The sequence below is a fragment of the Parus major genome, chromosome 27 (assembly GCF_001522545.3).
Source record: "Parus major isolate Abel chromosome 27, Parus_major1.1, whole genome shotgun sequence".
Taxonomy (NCBI): domain Eukaryota; kingdom Metazoa; phylum Chordata; class Aves; order Passeriformes; family Paridae; genus Parus; species Parus major.
In genome coordinates, this window is record NC_031796.1 from 1,167,700 (window position 1) to 1,186,986 (window position 19,287).

The 19,287-nt window shown below is 44.0% G+C and overlaps 1 protein-coding gene across 1 annotated transcript; it reads right to left on the reverse strand.

Moving 5' to 3' along the window:
• Positions 1–716: 716 nt before the first annotated feature.
• TOP2A (DNA topoisomerase II alpha) lies at positions 717–18,708 on the reverse strand. The gene is made up of 35 exons (XM_015651067.2): positions 18,580–18,708; positions 18,086–18,229; positions 17,820–17,910; positions 17,336–17,399; positions 16,732–16,877; positions 16,020–16,117; positions 15,505–15,717; positions 15,125–15,298; positions 14,844–14,945; positions 14,273–14,410; positions 14,023–14,161; positions 13,584–13,741; positions 13,072–13,197; positions 12,522–12,632; positions 12,325–12,430; positions 11,844–11,953; positions 11,023–11,115; positions 10,463–10,577; positions 10,025–10,146; positions 9,313–9,461; positions 8,771–9,002; positions 8,509–8,643; positions 8,226–8,426; positions 7,475–7,670; positions 6,137–6,228; positions 5,808–5,951; positions 5,603–5,686; positions 5,303–5,500; positions 4,272–4,377; positions 3,851–3,991; positions 3,264–3,408; positions 3,070–3,131; positions 2,839–2,958; positions 1,665–1,858; positions 717–1,202 (listed from the first exon to the last, which is right to left on the reverse strand). Exons 1-35 carry the CDS (start codon positions 18,610–18,612, stop codon positions 1,074–1,076), a joined length of 4,611 nt encoding a protein of 1,536 aa, XP_015506553.1. The 5' UTR covers positions 18,613–18,708; the 3' UTR covers positions 717–1,073.
• Positions 18,709–19,287: the final 579 nt, after the last annotated feature.

Below are 19,287 nucleotides of genomic sequence, written 5' to 3' on the forward strand. Positions count from 1 at the left end.
AAGAGGAGCCGTAAATAGCCCAGCCCTCGGAGGGGACGCGCTGGAGACGCTCTCCAGAGCCAGTGGAAAATCTGACAGTGCTTTCCACACTTGACTGGCTTCCAGCAAAGCACCGATAGCACGGGGGGCCCTGGGCTTTCATGGAATCATGGAATGGTTTGGATGGGAGGGGAGCTTAGAGCTCATCCCAGTCCATCCCCTTCCATAGGCAGGGAGGGACTCCTTCCACTAAACCAGGTTGTTCCAACCTGGCCTTGGACACTTCCAGGGATGGGCTGAGCACAACTGCTCTGGGCAAGCACAACTGCTCTGGGCAAGCACAGCTGCTCTGGGCAAGCACAGCTGCTCTGGGCAAGCACAGCTGCTCTGGGCAAGCAGCTCCCTCCGTGCTGGGGACCACAGGGGTGTTCACAAGAATTCAGCTGGAGCCACAGTGGCCACAGCCAGTGGGGAAGTGGCCAACCAGCCCAGCACCCTCCAGAGCTTGTGCCAAGCCCTTTGCTGTGACAGAGGGGGGGCTTAGCACAAACTCTGCAGTTGTTATTTCCCTAAAAACACACAAATTCAGTGAAGAAAATAAGTAAAACCACTTTTATTAGACAAATATTTAAATGAAGAAACTCAGGACAACAAGAAAAAAAACACAAAGAATATTTACATAGTGAAGGAATAGTGCTGGAAAAATGATTCCTGTGTTGAGTGGTGGAATTAAAAATTTTAGTACTGCAAGATATTTCAAGAGAGATATATAAATTTTAAAAGATTTGACACGTTCTGAAGTCAACTTTAACACTAAAATGACCACATAGTGTCGAACAATGGGGAAGAGGAAAGTGTGGCAGCACTCGCTGGGCATGTGGCTCCAGTGTTCACCAAAAAGGGAATGTTCCTGTTTAAACAAATCTAACTTCTTTAAAACTAAGAAAAACGGAGCTGTGTTCACCTGTAATGAACATTTCTGGAGTGGCTCACGTTTAGTGAAGGTTTCCTAGGCTCAGGTGGTCTTTGGTGGGAGCTCTGGAGCGCAGCTGAAGGCTCATTGTGGATCTGGAGTTTAAAATTTTCCTATAAACTCAGAATATATCGTCCTCAGAGGACTCCTCCAGGTACTGGACAGGTTTTTTAAGGCGGCCAGGCCTGGCACGGGGCTGAGCTACAGGACTTGCATCACCGGAGTCAAAGCTGTCCTGTAGCTTGGATTTCTGGAGGGAAAGAAGGAAAGGAATCATGGATCTGAGCATTGACAGGGAACACAACGAGCACCACACGCCTCCTGTGCCATGGGGTCAGTGGGTGAGGTGGTGGGAGCAGACCAAGGACCCAGGCTGTCTGACCCTTATGAGGGAAAGGTTCTTATCCCAGAGGGTGCTCAGGCACTGAACAGACTCCCCAGGCAATGGGCACAGCCCCAAGGCTGACAGAGCTCCAGGAGTGTTTGGACAATGCTCTCAGCACACAGTGGGATTGCTGGGGTGTCTGTGCAGGGATGGGAGTTCTATGATCCCTGTGGGTCCCTTCTAGCCCAGAATATTCCATGATCCTATAACCCCCCACTTCCCCATTCCCCACATCCAGGTAGAGGTTTGACCTCCACCAGCTTTTCCTGCTGGCAGAACCGACCCCACACTCCTAGGTTCCCTCAGCACTGATAGCATTGCACAAACCTTTGATGCAACAGATTTGGCAGCCTTGGAGCCAAAATCCGAATCGGAATCTGAAGAAATTGGCTGTCTCTTCATAACCTTCCTCCCCTTGGCATTGTCACCCTCGGCACACAGGGGTTCCTCCTTCACTGCTGGCTTGGGTTTGGGTGCAGCCTTTTTCTTGGCCAGGATATCCCTGATGGAGAGCTGGTTGTCTGGAACAGAACACAGCGTTAAACCCCTGTTTCGTTCCTCTCTCGTTCCCAGTTTGGGAATTACTTCCAACAGAAACAGGCTCTGCGCTGTTGGGTCAGCGCACAGGTCGTCTCTGTTTGAAGCTGGGTTTTCCAGAAAGATCCCTCTTCCACAGATGGTGAGGAATGAGCTGGTTTGTCTGCTCAGTTCTGCCACACTTAGAGGATCAAATTAAAGCATCCCCAAAGCAATTTACAGACTATTTCAGATTGAAAAAGTCCTGATCTCTCAAGGCTCTGTAACCCATCTCAGACCTTCAAACTCCTGCATGGGGAGGAAGGAATTTCCCAACCACTCATTCCTTCTTACCTATATATTCACTTTTTAAAAGAACATCTTGAGGCACAACTTCCAGTTCAGCTCATTTCAGGCCATTTCTGAGTGATAACATGCTTTCTCAATTTAAGAGTGGAAGTAACACTATTTTCCTGCTGGGATCAACACTGAGTTGATTCCATTTGAAATATACAAAACAGTGTCAAAGTCTGGCAGCTGAGTTTAAAAAACCCCGAGTCAGATGCTGGAGATGGATGAGATGGATCCAGCACTGAACAGATCAAACTGCCCCCAAAAGCTTGCCTGCTCTAAGCTTGCCTTGCTTCCGAAAAAGACATGAAGTAGGACATTGACTGCAAGACACAAATTCCACTCGGATTATCCCTGCCAAGTATTACATAGCACCGTAGGAAGCATTCACTTTTCCTGTTCCCAAACTAAAATTCCCTCCCTCCAAGCATGTCCAACATGAACTAGAACATGATATGTTTGGAAACAGACCTCAAACCTGACAACCAGAGAACCTCTGCCACAAACCTCAGATCTTTGCTGAAATGCAAACTCCAGTTGCCCAGGCCCTGGAACGCCACGCGAAATCACTGGGATTGTTTCCCACAGGAATTATAATTGTTCTCTAGAACTGATGTTGCTGAGCTGCCCTTACCCTTGATGGCTCCAGCCTTCTTGGCTGCTGCAGGTTTTTTAGGCACGGCCTTGGTGCTTGGCACTGGCACGGACGGAGCTGCGGGAGCCTGGCTCACCTTGTCCTCAGGGACATCTTGGACTGGAACGGGATAAGGAGAGCAGAGGGTCAGCCTGAAACAGCCAAGCTATCCCCTCTGCACTGCTGAAGGATCATAGAGCAATCCACATGGTTTAGAGGTCTCACACTCACCAGGCTCAGTGCTTGGCATTGCCTTTTGCTTGGGAGCTTTTGCTGCTTTCTCAGTGGTTTCCCTGGAAAACAAAACTCCAAGTTTTTAATTTGTTTTATGACGCACTAAAGAAGGGCATTAGAAAAAAATTCCTTTTAATTTCTCTGTAGCATTAAGCACTACTAATTTCCAGTGATTATGGAAAAATACTCACTTGGGAGCAGGTCTGGGCTTGGGAGGAGCCTTTTTCTTAGAGTTTGTGTCCGATTCAGAGTTGCTTTCACTGTCACCCTGGAATTCAAACGCCTCATCTGAGCTGGAGTGATTCGAGTCCGAAATAACGATGGGCTTGACTTTGGCTGATGGAAGGACACAGATGTGTTATTTTACACATTTGGCAATATCCAGCTCCATTTCTCTTTCAATATTTTAGCTAGTTATTAAAAAATATCTGAATACAAACAAGCAGATGCTGAGACTGCCAGGGAGAAGACTCCAAATGACAAAGTGTGTTCTGTCATTTGGAGTCTTCCAACCTCACCCACAACACATTTAATTTGCCAAGACAGTTGTGTAATTAAACCCAATAGCCATATTTCTCTACTTGCCCATTTCTGCTTTTCCTTGAAATGTGCACAAATGGTAGAAATATTTATATAGTTTCAGACAGTAAAATAAAGAAGCCTTTTAAAGATGCTTTCTAAATGTGATCTGAGGCTCTGGGAGGTCCCTAAATAGTCTGTTCCATTTTCTCCTCCACAAGGAGAACCACCCCTCTCCTGCATCCATGTCCTCACTCACCTGCAGCCTGGCGAACCACTCGCTCTCTTTGAGGTAGTGCTTCAAAATCAGACTCTGAATCAGACCCTGAGTCAGACCAAGGGTTTCGTTTCTTGGTTTTCTTTAATGGCTTGAAAGGCAGAGTGGCCTGTCTCTTAGCTCCTGAAAAATATTGGGAGGCAGGATGAACCAGCAAACTTCCATGTGTAGTTCAGGCTCAGCAGTTTCAAGCTCAGCTTAGAAATGCCCTGAATTCAGAGGATTCTGGCTTAAATGAAGAGAATTAGAAATTTATCCTGCTTGACTGTTGTCCAGGATCACTTTCTCACCTATTTTTTTCCAAAACTACTGATCCTAGGTGTTTCTCACCACCTTCAGGAAGAGATCAGATAACCAAACTGACAAGCCTTTCCCTCTTCTCCTTGGAGGGAATAGCATTTACCTTGCTCAGTCTTCAGCCTTTGCAATAATCTCTGTTTCAGGCCTGCAGACTCCTTCTCTCCGGATGTGTTTTCATCCTGATTCTCATCAAATTCAGTTTTTTCACTCTGCAGATGCAAGCAGATACCAAACAGTGAGTCAGCTCACAGAGAAGAGGCACACGGGGTAATGGAGGAGCGAGCTGCTTATTTTAGCCATGTAAAAGTTAGTGATACAAGAAATCTGAGTCTGTGAAATAAACTGTGTGTAGAATTGATTACAGACAGGATCTGTAAATTAGACAGGATCTGCCCCCCAAATCAGGTGACTTAAAAGGTAAATCCAACATGAACAAAAACAGGAACTCTGGCCCCACTCCTGGGCACTCTGGTCCTGATGCTGTGTGCTGGCTCTGGGGGGGATGGGGATGCAGGGCTGGACAGGGTGGGATAAAAACAAAAGCAAGAGTTATTTGGAAAAACTGTTGGGTGGAATCATGTGGAGGAAAAAAGTGACCTGTATGGCTTCCAGGGCCAAACAGGTGAGGGGATGGGTTATATTGCTCTGTTGGAAATGGCTGAATGGCACAATTTCAACTAGTTCTATAAAAAGAGTTCAATCTTTTTTATCTCCTTGATATGGAGAACAATGATGGCATTAAGTGGGTGAAAGCATTGCTGGGAATGTAAAGGCTGTTCTGGAGAAGGGAATGTGCTGGCTGTGCTTCCTGCCTGCTAGAGGGTTTATCAAATTCCCAAGACACCTGGAACAACCTTACTTGCATCCGCCCCCTTTTCTGAGCTACCAGCCCACCCCTGGCACTGCAATGTGCCAAAAATTTCCCTCTAAGTCATCTCCTGATATGTGAGTCTGTTCTCCTTCAGACTGAGACATCCCCTATTCCCAGTGTTTCCCAAATCCTGAGGTCCTGTCCCTCTCCCTGAACAATTGCTTCAACAGGACAAGTCCAGCTAACAAGGACTCGCATTTCTTTAGGCCTGTATTGAAGAGGATGTAAAGGAAGATAAGAGTATTTGGAATATTCCTTTTTACCTTTACTTTCTTTTTAGTTTTCTTCTCTGCCTCTGCCTTCATCTCAGCAGTGATCCGAGGAACAACCCTGATGCCATGAGGGGATGGCATTACTTCTGCCAGCTGGGCTTTCTTCACCTTTGCTTTCCCTCCTTTCACCTTCAAAGGTTTGCCAACAATCCCTGCACTCTCATCCTGTGCTTGCTTGGCCTCCACTACCTGCAGAGGGGAGCATAAAATAACACAAAAAGGTATAAAAGTCAATAAAGGGCTGGTGGATAAGAAGGGGCAGTTGATTGTCTGCACTGAGCATCGACATACATCGAGTTCTTCAATGAAGGCAGCAAGGTCTTCCTTCCACAGGTCAGAGGGACTCTTGCACTTAAGGTTTTCCAGCTCCTTTTCCTAAAGGGAATCACAGATGATAATCATTAGTGACACATTTCAATCCACCAGCCAAAAATAAGCTACATAAGACATAATATATATAAATTTAATGCTTTTATAAGGAAAGGAAGGTGCATACTTTGTTATCCCTCTGCTTGCAGAGCTCATCTTTCTTCTCCTTGGTCAGATACCACAGGGGCATGTTCAGCAGGTAGTTGAAGTCTGGGCCAGAGGCTGCAGCTGATTCTTTGTCACTCTCTTCCTCGTTTTCCTCCTCCTCATCCTAAATGTGGATTTGAAACAAACATAGTCAAAAAAAACCCTGACACACATGGGTAGGGCTACTGATCAAACACAGAAGCTTTTGAATCCTGTTAATTGAAAAGCAAGTTGGGCCTCTCTAAGGATTATGAAGCCTCAGAGCTTGGGGCCAGTTTGGGCATATTCAGAGGATGACTGAAGCATTACCTTGTTTTGAGCCTCCTTCCAAGCCTTCACTGGATCAGACTCGTACCCTCTCTGGATAAGAACTTGAATCAGCTCTTTCTTGGGTTTGTTTTCTGCAAACAGACAGTTGAGGATTGTCACTCAGTGCCCACTACCAATCACTGTTAGGAGCGACAGATGAGCGTTACAGTTTGGATCCTGTGGTTGTGGCTGCTCAACATCCTACAGAGCTCCAAACCAGCCTTTCCACATCACAGCTGGGACATGGGGAAGAGCCCAAAAAGCTCCTGTTTTAGCAAGTGATTTGTTGGGGAAGCATTGCTCCTGTACCAGCCAAAACAATGTTAATATTTTTCTTTGTTTTCATACATGCATTTTCCCTGCTTTAAGTAGTCTTTGAACTTGGGGGAAAAAAGGTATGATGGTATAAAACAGGTTTCATCATGACAGGCAGGTGGAGAAAGAAACCCTTCATAGCTTGGTATAGCTTGCACCTCATTAGACATCATCTGGGAAATTTATGCTCTAAGTGCTCAACCACTGGAAATGCTTCAGCTGGAATTTGCTCCTTTTTAAGGTATCAGAAGCCATCAACCATGAGACACAAATACAAGTGAAACCAGCTCTGGCAGCCTTGGAACTACTTATTACAAAAACCCAAGAAAATGCATTTCAGGGGAATTATTTCTCTTCCTGAGTTCAGGCAGACAGACTCAGGCTGCTGGGATTACTGGGCTGCCTTCAGACACAAACCACAAAGCATCTTATGACACGTTGTCTGGCCGCATCCTCCGTGAAGGCAGCGGAACACAGCCCAGCTTTTACACCGAGGGGGAAATGTTGATTGAAAAATGTGTATGTTGGGAACAAAGATCTGCTTCTTTTTCTAGCTCATGATTCTCAGATGCTGCTGCTTGAGTATCATTGAAGTTTGAACCCCCAGTCCACTGAGAACGTGATTTTGAATATTTTTGGAGAGGTTCACAAAGATAATGGAGAGAGATACAGATTTTTAAGGATGCATTAACAGCAAACACTGCCCCTTTCTAAACCCACAATTAATTAAGTCTTACCAAGTCAGAAATAAATGAGAATTCTTGCTAAACTATTAAAAGATTCTCTCAAAAATTCTCAAACATAGAGCAGGAAAGCTGCATAAGTATCCCATTGTCATGATTATGTGTATAATACACAGACCAAGGATACTCTGCGAAGCATTTTCCTCTTAGATGTCACTGGAACAGAGATAAGCCCTGGTGTGGTTTGTAAAAGCCAGCCTGGGGCTGAGGGGGTGCTGACAGAGCTCAAGAGATCACCCAGTTCTTCCAGTTACAATCCCAGTCACCAAGAACAACATACCAATCACAATTTTGCCATCTATTTTCTCCAGGATGAAGCGAGCCTGGTTGCTCAGCTTTGCAGACTCAGCACCCAGCATCCCAATAAGCCATTCCTTCCTCAAACTGTAATATCGGAGCCGGAGTTCAAAGAACTCCTTAAGAATATCCTGGGGAGAGTCGTATTTCTTGAGAAAGCCAACATGGTCAAAAAGAACCTGGAGGAAAATGAAAGAACACCGGTGTTATGATGATAAAACTGATTCCAAACCAACTGAAAGTTACCTGTAACACAGGTGTGATGGTACCACCAAACTATTAACCAACAAATTATCAAATCTCAGTGTTGTTCTAGAAACTTCTTCAGTTTGTGAGCACAGCAGCAGAGATGATTTTATAATTTCAGTGTTCCTGAATAGGCACAGTAAAGTTAAGGTTACTTGAATCTTAGAGCTCTGTGCAGGACAAACATCTTGCATCAAAGCTTCACACATTGTCAGGAGCCAGACATTCAGTGCCCCTGCTGCTGGCTCAAAGAGCTCTGCAAACTGTGATTTCAGATCATTTTGCCTCCTTCAGGCAAACCATCCACTCCAGGCCCACTCCTAAGCCAGGCTCTTGACCTTTGAAAGCTGATTTAAAACCAGTAACAGCAGAAAAATCAAAGTGAATAGGTTACTGCCAAAGAGGATTTTTGTTTCACGCAACGACTGCAGCTGTCCACAGAGTCTGAGTTAAACCAAGAAATTCCTTCAGCAAAATCTGTCACATACCATGGAGTTGCATGTTAAACTTGTTTGGAGTTTGAAGACCTTATGCAGCCCCACAGCTTCGGCTTCTGCTAGTTTATCTTCAGTCATCTTCACCACGAACCTCACCGTGGTGTCTGTGTGATATTCTTTGTAGTCTGTGATTAGAGGGGGGGTCTTCTCAGTCCCATTCAACATCGGCTCCAAAACCTGCTCTTTATATGTCTGAGGGAAGAAACAAAGTCAGACCCAAAACCCACTACATGCTTTTTGCTTTAAAGAGCAAACTACATTCCCTGTTTATTACCTGTGTCCATGTTCTGACAGGCAGCTCTGTGATCTCAATGGTTGTGGAATCAAGGATGGACACTTCACCACTTATCACATACTGATTAGGCCCCAGCTCATCTATGGTGCCTTTGAAATTCTTGTAACTGGGAAGCTGAGGAGAAAAAACACTGAATTCAGCTTTGTGTGGATGCCTCTTTTTTAAGCACACCCATAAAATGCTCAATATGAGCTCAATAAACTAACAAGCAAGACATTTGTTTTTGAATTATATTATTTACCATTGGCAGTGGCTCTTCTCCATCCATCAGCCGACGGATATTGTTCACAACTTCCCTGATATCAAAGTTTGGGATCTTGCAGGCCCAGCCAGTACCAATCCCTTCAGCCCCATTGACCAGCACCATTGGGATGATGGGCATGTACCACTCTGGCTCCACACGCTGGTTGTCATCATAGAGGAACCTCAGGATGTTGTCATCCATCGGTGGGAACACCAAGCGTGCCAGGGGACTGGAATGGAGAAGGGAATTTAAGCCCAAATTCTTGTGACAGAACATGACTGCCATGCAAAAAGAAACCTCCTCAATTTTTATTATCCCACCCAAATTTCTCCCTTTGGTTCTGCTTCCATTTCCATATTCTCTGTGCCGAAAGTCATGTTTCCATAATGGAATCTAACACCTGAATCTCACTTCAATTGTTGCTACTCTGAGCATGCAAGTATAGCCTGAAATTTTAAAGAGAAAAATCCAATTTGTTTTTCTTTCTAGTTGCTGTAAAATGGAGTTCTTTAAGACAGTAAGAACTCTGGAATGCTGACCTGAGCATGGTGAAGATGTATCGAGGGCTGGCAGAGTCTTTCCCTCCGTGCAGCCTTGTGCCAAACTGACCAATGGGCTGGAGCAAGTTGAGGTTATTGCTGCCCACAAAGTTCTGAGCCAAGTTAATGATGGTCATCATCAGTGCAGCCTGCAATGAAGGAGGTGCAAAGCTGAACATGCAGAATGGTTCAGGGGATGGACAAAGTAAGGCAACATTCACACCAAAAATGTAATTGATACAGAGTATAAACTCAACTGATGAAACACTGGAGGAAACTCAAGGTAAATGTGTCACAAGACTATCTGAAATATTCTAGTGACCCATGTCTCTGTCTATTGCTCTTTACCTGCTCTGAAACCTCCAGTGAAAGATTCTGTCAGCCTCCACAGAGAACCTTGTGGTGGTGTTAACTTGTCCTGACCCAGGCAGAAAGGTTATTAACACCTGCCTAAGTCCATCACAAATTATGCAGGGTTTTCTTGTTCCACTTTTTGAATGAACTATGCTCCCATGAAGTCCAGACAGGCAGAGTGACCAATGTCAGGTTAAATTAATGCTGAGGAATTAATAGTGTAAACAGCTAAACAGCCACTTCCCTTTGGTGTACACACTCAAATGTAATTCTGCTTTAGAGGCATCATAACTCCCACCAACAGAAGGGCTTTTTGCCTTTCCTTTAAAGCGTTTTGCACAGCCAGGCAGGTTCTTACCTCACCATGATGGTATGAGGACATCTCAGCGACAGAACCAGCCAGCTGAGCAACCTTCACCTCCCGCTTATCGTTTCGTTTGAAACAGGTGAACAAAACTTTCCTCTGACCTGGCTTCAAACCTGTATGAAAAAAGAAAAGACCTCGTGGTAAGAACATGTGATGTGATGCACTTGGCTTCTGCTCTCTAGAGATACAGGAACTACTTATACACCTAAGGATTCTGTACCAGCTGAGTAAGGTACTGGCAATAATACACTACAAAATGGACAAGGCATTTCATCCAAAGATGAAAAAACCTTAGACAGCAGAAAACAAGACTTCAGGATACTGACCCTGAAACCTCAGCAGGTTCCTTGGCTCTGATGTGACATCAAACACCCATTTCCTCAGTTCTGAGGATACACCATGCAGAATCACGACTTAGAAATCACTTACCATCAACCAATGATGGGATTGATCTCTCATTATCTGAGTTTGAGAACAGCACTAACTCCTTGTTGATGAAGTCATTGTATGTCAGGTAATCAGTGTCTTTCCCATACAGGTATTCCTAAGAAAAACAGAGAGAAGATTGCTTTAATTTTAACTGGGCTTAATCAGTTTCTTGGCTAGCTTCACTGAAATGGGAACTCAGCTCAAGTGCTGACACCCTTTGCATGGCAATGGGAAACACTTCCCAGGATGTATAATTTCCTTCATTTTGGGGGAAATAAAGACTTCATTTGCCTCTGCTTGAATTATCATTTTCCTATTGATACAGTAACTTGAAAGATGAGTGTTAAAAATAAAATTGACAGTTGGATAATTGACAATGAGGCTACACTGATAAGATGAGAGAAGCTGCTCTGCAAAATCCTGACACATTTTCAACGTCCCATAATCCGGACCTGACTCACTGACTGAGCTGTGTGCAGCTCTGGCGTGCTGGGATGAAGCTGAGAACAGCCCCAGGCAGAGACTGGAAACCAGTTTCTTTATAAACATAAACCTTTTACCTCTGGCAGACCGTGCAGCTTCCGTTGTCTTCTATGCTCCATGAAATTAGTCAGCCACTCCTTTCGTTCTTCTATCTTCTTCTTGCTAAAGGCCTGGATGTTACAAAATGAAAAGTAAACTCAGTTCCAGAACATTCTGTAGTTGTGCACTATTGGATCACTTGAGAAAAAGGAAGAGCTTACCCAAGAGAACACGCTAAACAGGCTGATTTAAGAGCCCAAGAAATGTAGTAAAAGGTTTCTGTAGCTAAACATATTAAGAGCATAATTTCCACCACTCTGTAGAAGATAGAGTAGTTAGGTTTCAATTTATAGATTTTTAATATAATAGCAGAAGACTAAAGCAGATTTGAGGGAAAATTAATATTTTGGGGAAAAAATTTATTTTTTTGGCATCACCTAACAACTCTTAATATTTAAGAATCAAAGACCAGCTAAGGTGAAGTTCACAGAAACGAGGACTGTTTTAATCCAATTTGCTCTGGGGGAGGAAGGGGAGATCCAGCTTGGAGAAAAACGCAGCCGAATATGCAGAAAAATATTCAAGGAATATTTACTATTGTGTCTGAAAATGTCAATTGGTTTGCAGTGATTAGTTTGTTCTGAGCTATATTTAAAGCCCATCATTAAAAGGGTACTCTTGCCCTGAGGTCGAGGGGCAGATTCGCTGCTCCTGGTTCAACTAAAGCTGTAGCCTTGGTAACACAGAGACTGTCTCCAGCCCAAAGGCCTCAAAGAGCATTTTAAGAGAAAATACAGAGCACTCTAGAAGGTGAAATACCAAAGGTAGTAAGTCAGCAATTAAATCAAGTGTTAGTTACCAGGGTGATCGCAGCATCATCTTCAGGCCCAGAATATTTGAAGCCAATTCGATGTCTTGCCATATCTGCAAAGTATTCTTTGGCCTCCTTTGATGTGCTGGTACCCAAACCTGCAGAGACAGGAGAGTTAATCCTAATGACTTTTTGCCTAAATTAAGTTCCAATTCAAATAAATATTTTGCCATGCCCAGTTTTTGTGATGCGTCATATGAACATATAGTCTGAAGATGACTTGCTGAACACTTAAGTCACTTCAAAATGAGATGTATCACAAAAGTCATAAGAATTGAGTGGTGGCATGTAGTAGTTTTGGATTTTGTCTGTAATTCCTCTAGGTATCTAAAATCTAACTGGAATATCATAGGAGGGAAAAGACTCAGAAGACACCCAGTCCAAATCCTTTCTGCAAAGCAGGATTGACTGCATCGAATCATCAATGCTCTGACTTGGATCAGTTTCACCATATTAAATTTTTACAAACCTTTGTAGTACTTGATTTTCCATGAGTTGTAGTTCTGTGTATTGGTTTTCCATTCTTCAAACTCAGGAATGCTGTAGAATGCAATTTCTTCTTTGTTTTTAGAGGCCTACAATGGACAAACATTTTAACTGTGAAATGAAAGGTGTTTTTTGACAATGGATCCTCAGTCATTCACCTCATCCTCCCCCAGCCCTCACCTTTATGATGGGAGTAATGAATTCCTCCAAAAAATTGTGTCTTAGAAGTGATGGCCAGTTGTGATGGATGAAGTTAATCAGCAAACCTTTGATGTGTGATCCATCCTGATCCTGAATTATAAAAGCAAAAAACAAACCATATTTTATCATGGAATGATGGGAATGACAACTGTTGGCTTAATAGTAAATGAGACTGTAATTCCAGCTACCTGACCCTATTAACTTTCACCTCTAAAAAGGTGGCCATGTGTTAATTGCTGAAAATTAAGAGAAATAGAAAAGGTAGATTCTTGATGAAAAAAGGTGTCGAGGACTGGTCAAGACTTTGAATCAGCAGACTGGAAAGACAGTGTTTAGTGTTTGAGGTAACTCACCATTTTACTTTTTTTATGGCTGAAAAGACATTGTGAGCCACAAAAATATAAAATGGGGAAAAACACAGAGAACTGGGTACAACAATAGCAGCAGTTAGAGAAATATTTTCTTCCTATCTCTTTATGTAAGTGCTAATTGTTATCCTCTCCCAATTTTCAATTTTAATGAACCTAACCTGATCTGTCATGATCATAATCTTTCCATAGCGAAGACTTTTTAAAGATTCTTGATCTTCATAGTTCTTTTTATATTGCAAACCCACAATCTTGATGATATTGTTGATTTCGGCATTTTCCATAATCTGAAAGAAATCACACAGAATAAAACACTTGTCTTTCAGATTCAAAATGTAGCTCAAAAAATTACAGTTATCCATAAGTGAATCACTGGCTGAGCTCTGTCCTGCTGCTGTTTAGAAACTTGTAATTTCTAATGGTTAAACTACTCTAGATAATTCCAAACATTTTCCAATCCACAACACAAACATTATCCCCTCAGGCAAATCGCTGAGCAGGACTTAATCAATATTCCTACTTAACCAGTGAGGCAGGCTCAAGGTGAGGGAAGACTCAGGTGTTTAAGACACTGCTCCTTGGAGTTCCAGTGCTCCAGGTGCAGCTGCACTGACTCATTGCACAAATCACACCACACCTTCCAACACGTAACTGTAACCATTTTCCAACCAACCTGCTTATGAGAAGCTTCCCTGACATTGAGTATTTTCCCACGAAGAGGAAATACTCCATATTTGTCTCTACCAACCACTCCCAGACCAGAGACAGCTAGAGTTTTGGCTGAGTCTCCCTCAGTCAGGATCAGTGTACAATCTAGAGAATTCTTGCTGCCTAAAAAAAGAAGAAAATCGAGTTGGTTTTCTACTTAAGAAATGAAATCCAAGGCTGCACATTCACAACTGAGCAAGTATAAATAATATTTTAACACAGTTTTTTTGGCACTGCACACAGTAAAAGGGAATAATCATAGTAAATGGGACTGTAAAATGGGAGTAAAACTATAATGACAGGTTTTCTCTTCTCACTTTTCCTTAGGAGACAAATCTTTAGTTTAACAAACAAGTTTTAACTGTTTTTGAATGAATTGGTTAAAAAGGATGTCAAACACTTACCAGCATCGTTGGCATCATCCAGTTTAGGAACACCCTTAATCTTGGAGTGTTTCACAGCTGAACATTTCTTATTCAGTTGGTTCTGGGCTTTAAATTTTACCCAATTTAGGATACTTTCAACAATGCCACAGCCAACTGCCTGCAATACAAAACCCAATCCAAAAGGTTGGGAAAAGTCTCAACAATGACAGAAACTTTTGTTATGTATTTTTTACAGACATCCTGGCTGTCTGTGTACATCAGGACTTACACCCTTAATGAATTTTTCACTCAGTTTACAGGTAGAGCCGAAGTTCTTTGCCTGCAGAGTCATGTTCTCCTTAGTCTGAGAGTCAAAGGTTGGGTTTTCAATTAAGGCATTCACAAAAATCCACATGTGATTCTTCACCTGTAGTTAAATACAACAAGGATCACACACTCAGCTCACTTGTCAATCACACAGTGAGGGAACACTGTAGTGTTTGGAATTTTCATATAGTTATTTATTTAGTTAATTTTGAACAGCTAATGAACACTCATGAACAGTGTTAGATGATTTGGGATGTCAAGGAATTGGCAGCTCTCCACCTCAGTAGGTGTTATCTAAGAGATTCAGTGCATCTACACTGACTTAAAGTGACTACAAAATGCATTGTTGAAGCAAAGGAAAGTAAATTAGCTTAAACTGGACAATATGAGACTTCTATAATTAGCAATCTTATATATATTATCTGTACAATGGAAATGTGTTAGTAATTAATGCAAGTATGCATTAAGCTGAAGTCACAATTTGCAGTAATGCTCAAGTTGTGTTTCCCACACAGAAAATTCTGGCATTGTACCTGGAAAGGCTTCACTCCAACTCCATTTTTGTTCTTCTTTTTCACAACATCAATGAGTTTGGTCACGAGCTGGTCAGCCACATAATCGACGTGTCTGCCACCCTGAGGAGAATGGGACAAGGAGTGAAGCCACTAAAACCCACAAAACTATAAACATCCATGTAAAACTTTAAGCACATTCTTTGCAACATTATTTTTCACTAACATATGGACATTTACAAATAGCCAAGAGTATTAATGTTGAAGAATATGGCACTAGCTCGACTAAATTAAGGAGTTACCTTTGTGGTGGCAATGCTGTTAACAAAGCTGACTTGCTGGAAGCCTTTTTCACTCAAAGTTAAGCACACTTCCCATCGGGAATTGACTTCCTCATGGATAACTTTAAGTGCATTCCCAGTTTCATCGACCTTATCCTTCAGATAGAGGTCCACATAGCTGCGGAATCCTTTCACCTGCACGCAGATGAGAGCAAACAACTGGTTGATAACAGCTCCTATAAATACTTAATTCACATCCTCCTGCAAAGCAGGTGCAGAAATCCCTCCTGCACATGTTCCTTTGTTCTGTGTGATGACAGGAATGGCCTCAACAGATCTCACTGGTTAAATGGCACAAAAAAAAATGTAGATATTTGTGTTTATTTTCAGTGCTCACTTACAGGAAGCCTCTGTCCATTCAGGAAAACCTTGACATCCTTTGTGGACCCAGCAATATCATATGCTCTTCGAGACATCAGTGCTACAATGTCCTTATCCAGAGTGGTCATTTTGAACTTGGACAGATCAGGTTGGAAAGTAACACAGGTGTAATCATCTCCATCAAAGTATTTCAGCTTCATTTCTCCAGCCTTTCCCATATTGTCTGTCCAGGTCTGAGGAAAGGAGCTTTGGTGAGTTGCAAGTCAAACACACACAAATAACTACTTTAGTTTTTAAATGCAGTAAGATGGTTTATGTTTTAGATACCTATAAATTAAACAAAAATTCTGGTTAAAAAACAGATTCTGACGTTGTCTACTAATTTCATTATTCCTTTGCATTACATTTTGTGGGTTAAATTTACTCTAATCACAATGAACTGACTGCAAGGTATGCATAGAGTTTTGAAACAAAACCTGAGGGTCTCATTTGAAAACCTCAGGTATAAACTCCCTGGAAAGAAAAGCACTCCTACCTGCTTGAATAACTTTTTGTATTCACGACATCCAGTTTCCACAGTAAATTTTGTGCTGAATATGTTGCACAGTTTGGCTCCATAACCATTTCTCCCCCCTGGAATTAGAAGGAACACAGACTTGTGTTATTATCTTTGTCCAAAACCATCTAAAAGAATCCAAGACTAACTGGAGTTTGTCAATGTCAGCCCAATCCAAGGCCAACTGCCAACAAGCAACAATATTCTACAAGCTCAGTAAGCAACTACAAACTTTAATTTAATTAGGGTTTAAGAGAATACTCAAAGACTATTTTCCCTGTTCCCACGTTTGCACTGTTACTACAATTAAACAGAGCACAGAGACTTCTCTGATAGATTCAGAATGTAATTTTCATAGAATTACAGAATGATTTGGGCTGGAAGGGACCTTAAAGCCCATCCAATCCCACTATCTGCTGTAGGCAGGGCACCTTTCACTAGCCCAGGTTGCTTCAAGCCCTGTCCAACCTGGCCTTGGACGCTCCCAGGGATGGGGCAGCCACAGCTTTTCTGGACAACCTGTGCCAGGGCCTCACCACCCTCAAAGAGAAGAATTTCTTCCTTATAGCTCACCTAAATTTCCCCTTTCAGTTTTCATGCTGCATCAAGGACCCCCTTCCTGCCCGTTCTAGTTCAGGTCACACACTCAGAGCTGCTCAGAGATATTAGTGCATATCTGAGCCTTTCCCACCTGTGACTTTCTTCTCATTGTCATCGTAGTTGCTGGATGTCAGCAGCTGTCCAAAGATCAGAGCAGGCACATAGACCTTCTCCACTTTGTGTTCAACAACTGGGATACCTTTCCCGTTGTTCCACACGCTGATTGTGTTGTTCTCTCTGGGGAGGGAAAGAAAAGTCTGTTTTTAAGGCTGCAAATGGCTGAGCTGTGAAAGGAGTCACTGAAAGGCTCTGGGGAAAGGCACCATTTCAACCAGGAACAAATCTGTGCTCAGCAAGTGCAGCAGCTGCCAGCAGAGGGGGGACAGGCAACACTGAAATGCCCAGATCTGCACATGCCGGCTCTGAAATGGACCCACAGACAAAACCCTCCAACCCTCTGCTCAAGCAGGAGGAAAAGGGAGAGGAAGAGGTGGAAAACAACATCAACAAAAGAGCAGCCGTTTCCCCAGTCGGCCCTCAGTAAGAGATCAGGGGACTGAGCAGAGAGAAAGGCTTTCACAATTGATAACTTAAATTTGGGCTATCTTGGATCAGCCCCACAGCAGAGCCCTGCAGTGCCACCTCAGCTTTGCAGAACAGCTGAAGCCAACAAACCACAGCGAAACCAAACTTACACATCAATTGTGACTTTAATGCACGACATGTTTTTATCCCTCTGCTTGTTGTCTGCGGCATTGACTAGAAAGAAAAGAGAATACTGTTTTTTTATTACGCTCCAAATCAAGGGAAAACTATGAACTGTGAAGTGTTCCAGTAGAATGAAAGCAAAAACTCACAACAGTGTTACTAATAATCATCTCAGCATGAAAATATTTTGCAAATTCAAAGAGGAGCACAACAAGTTATCATGGAATTATGAAGGTTGGAAATGACCTGTGAATTCCTCCAGTGCAACCATTAACGTAAAAGGGAGAATTTTGGGCAGAATGAAATCAGGTTTGTAATTGGATTTTTGATTTTTTTTCTTTTTGTTTGTTTCCCATGAATAGCTTGCTATTAAGTAGTGCTAATAAATTCCTGATAATTTATGTTTAGTTCTTCCATTCAACCCCCGTTAATAACCTATCACTCACTGACTCAACGGATCTGTCAGCTTACCCAGAATCTCATCAAAGATTTTGTACAAGCCAGGCACAAAGGTCACATCTCTGCAGTTGAGGCCAACACCTTCATCATAAACCCACATTTGCTGGAATAAAAAAGAAGGAATTTGTAAGTACCCAGGTACAGCTCCTCTTCTGTGCCATCCGTTTGTAAAGCAGCTGTTTTGTGATTGATAAGCAGATGTTTCATGTTTTGTAAACAGCTGCGAATGACTCCTAGCCTGCCCCGAGGGGCTCAGCCCCACTCCCCCCTGCTCCTACCTGGGTGACGAGCTCCACAGAGCCGATGTAGGTGTCTGGCCGGAGCAGGATGTGCTCCAGCTGCGTCTTCTTCTGGTAGATGTGCTCCACCGTCAGCTTCTTGGGGCCATCGGGCTTGTTCACACGGATGTTCTCGTTCGCGGGCTGTTGGGGGAAGGCAGCGGCGGTGAGGGCGGTGAGCGAGGGGAACGCGAGGGGGCCAGGCCGGGGAGTGGAAGAGGATCGGGATTGGGAGGACAAAGAGAAGCGGAATCGCAGAGAAGCGAGGAATCTGAGGAGAGGGAAGGGCTGGGGAAAGACTCGAGAGAGGGGCGCGGGGAGACCCTGAAGGAAGCCCAAGGGGGGCTGCGAAGGACCCGGGAACCCCTGAGGGGGCGCGGGGAGAACTTGCGGGTGTCCGGCGGAGGCTGAGGGGGACCCGAGACCCCGAGGGGACGGTGTGGCGGGAGATCACGAAACCCCGCAGGGTCGGGGGCAGCGGTCACAGGACGCACCCGGAGAGGAGACGGGGCCTGCGAGAGCTCCATGGTGATGGTGGCGATAGCGGCTGAGGCGGTGATAGAGGCGATAGCGGCTGAGGCGGTGATGGCGGTGCAACGTCCCCTTCAAACCTCCGCTCGTCCCGCCGAAACGCGCAGCCAATCGCAGTGCTGGGGCGGGCACACGGCCAGCGTTCTGCCTGCCCTCTGACCAATCAGAGACCGCACCGTGCCTTCAAACCGGCCAATCGGGAGGGAGAGCGGTGAGATGGGCAGCAGGATTGACCAATAGAGGAGCGGGAGGGAGGGCGCTGAGGCCGTTTGTCTTTGTTGATGGGATGTACTGGGATGCGCTGGGATGTACTGGGATGCGCTGGGATGTACTGGGATGCACTGGAAAGCCCTGGGCACACACTGGAATACACTGCACAGACCCTGTGGATCCCATGGGATACGGCTACACACTGGGCAGCCCCCAGGGACCCACTGGGACACTGGACAGACCTTGGACATGCACTGGGATACACTGGGAATCATTGGGATACTCTGGCTAGACCTTGGACACCCACTGGGGTACACTGGGAATCATTGGGATACTCTGGCCAGACCTTGGACACCCACTGGGGTACACTGGGAATCATTGGGATACTCTGGCCAGACCTTGGACACCCACTGGGGTACACTGGGAATCATTGGGATACACTGGGAATCATTGGGATACTC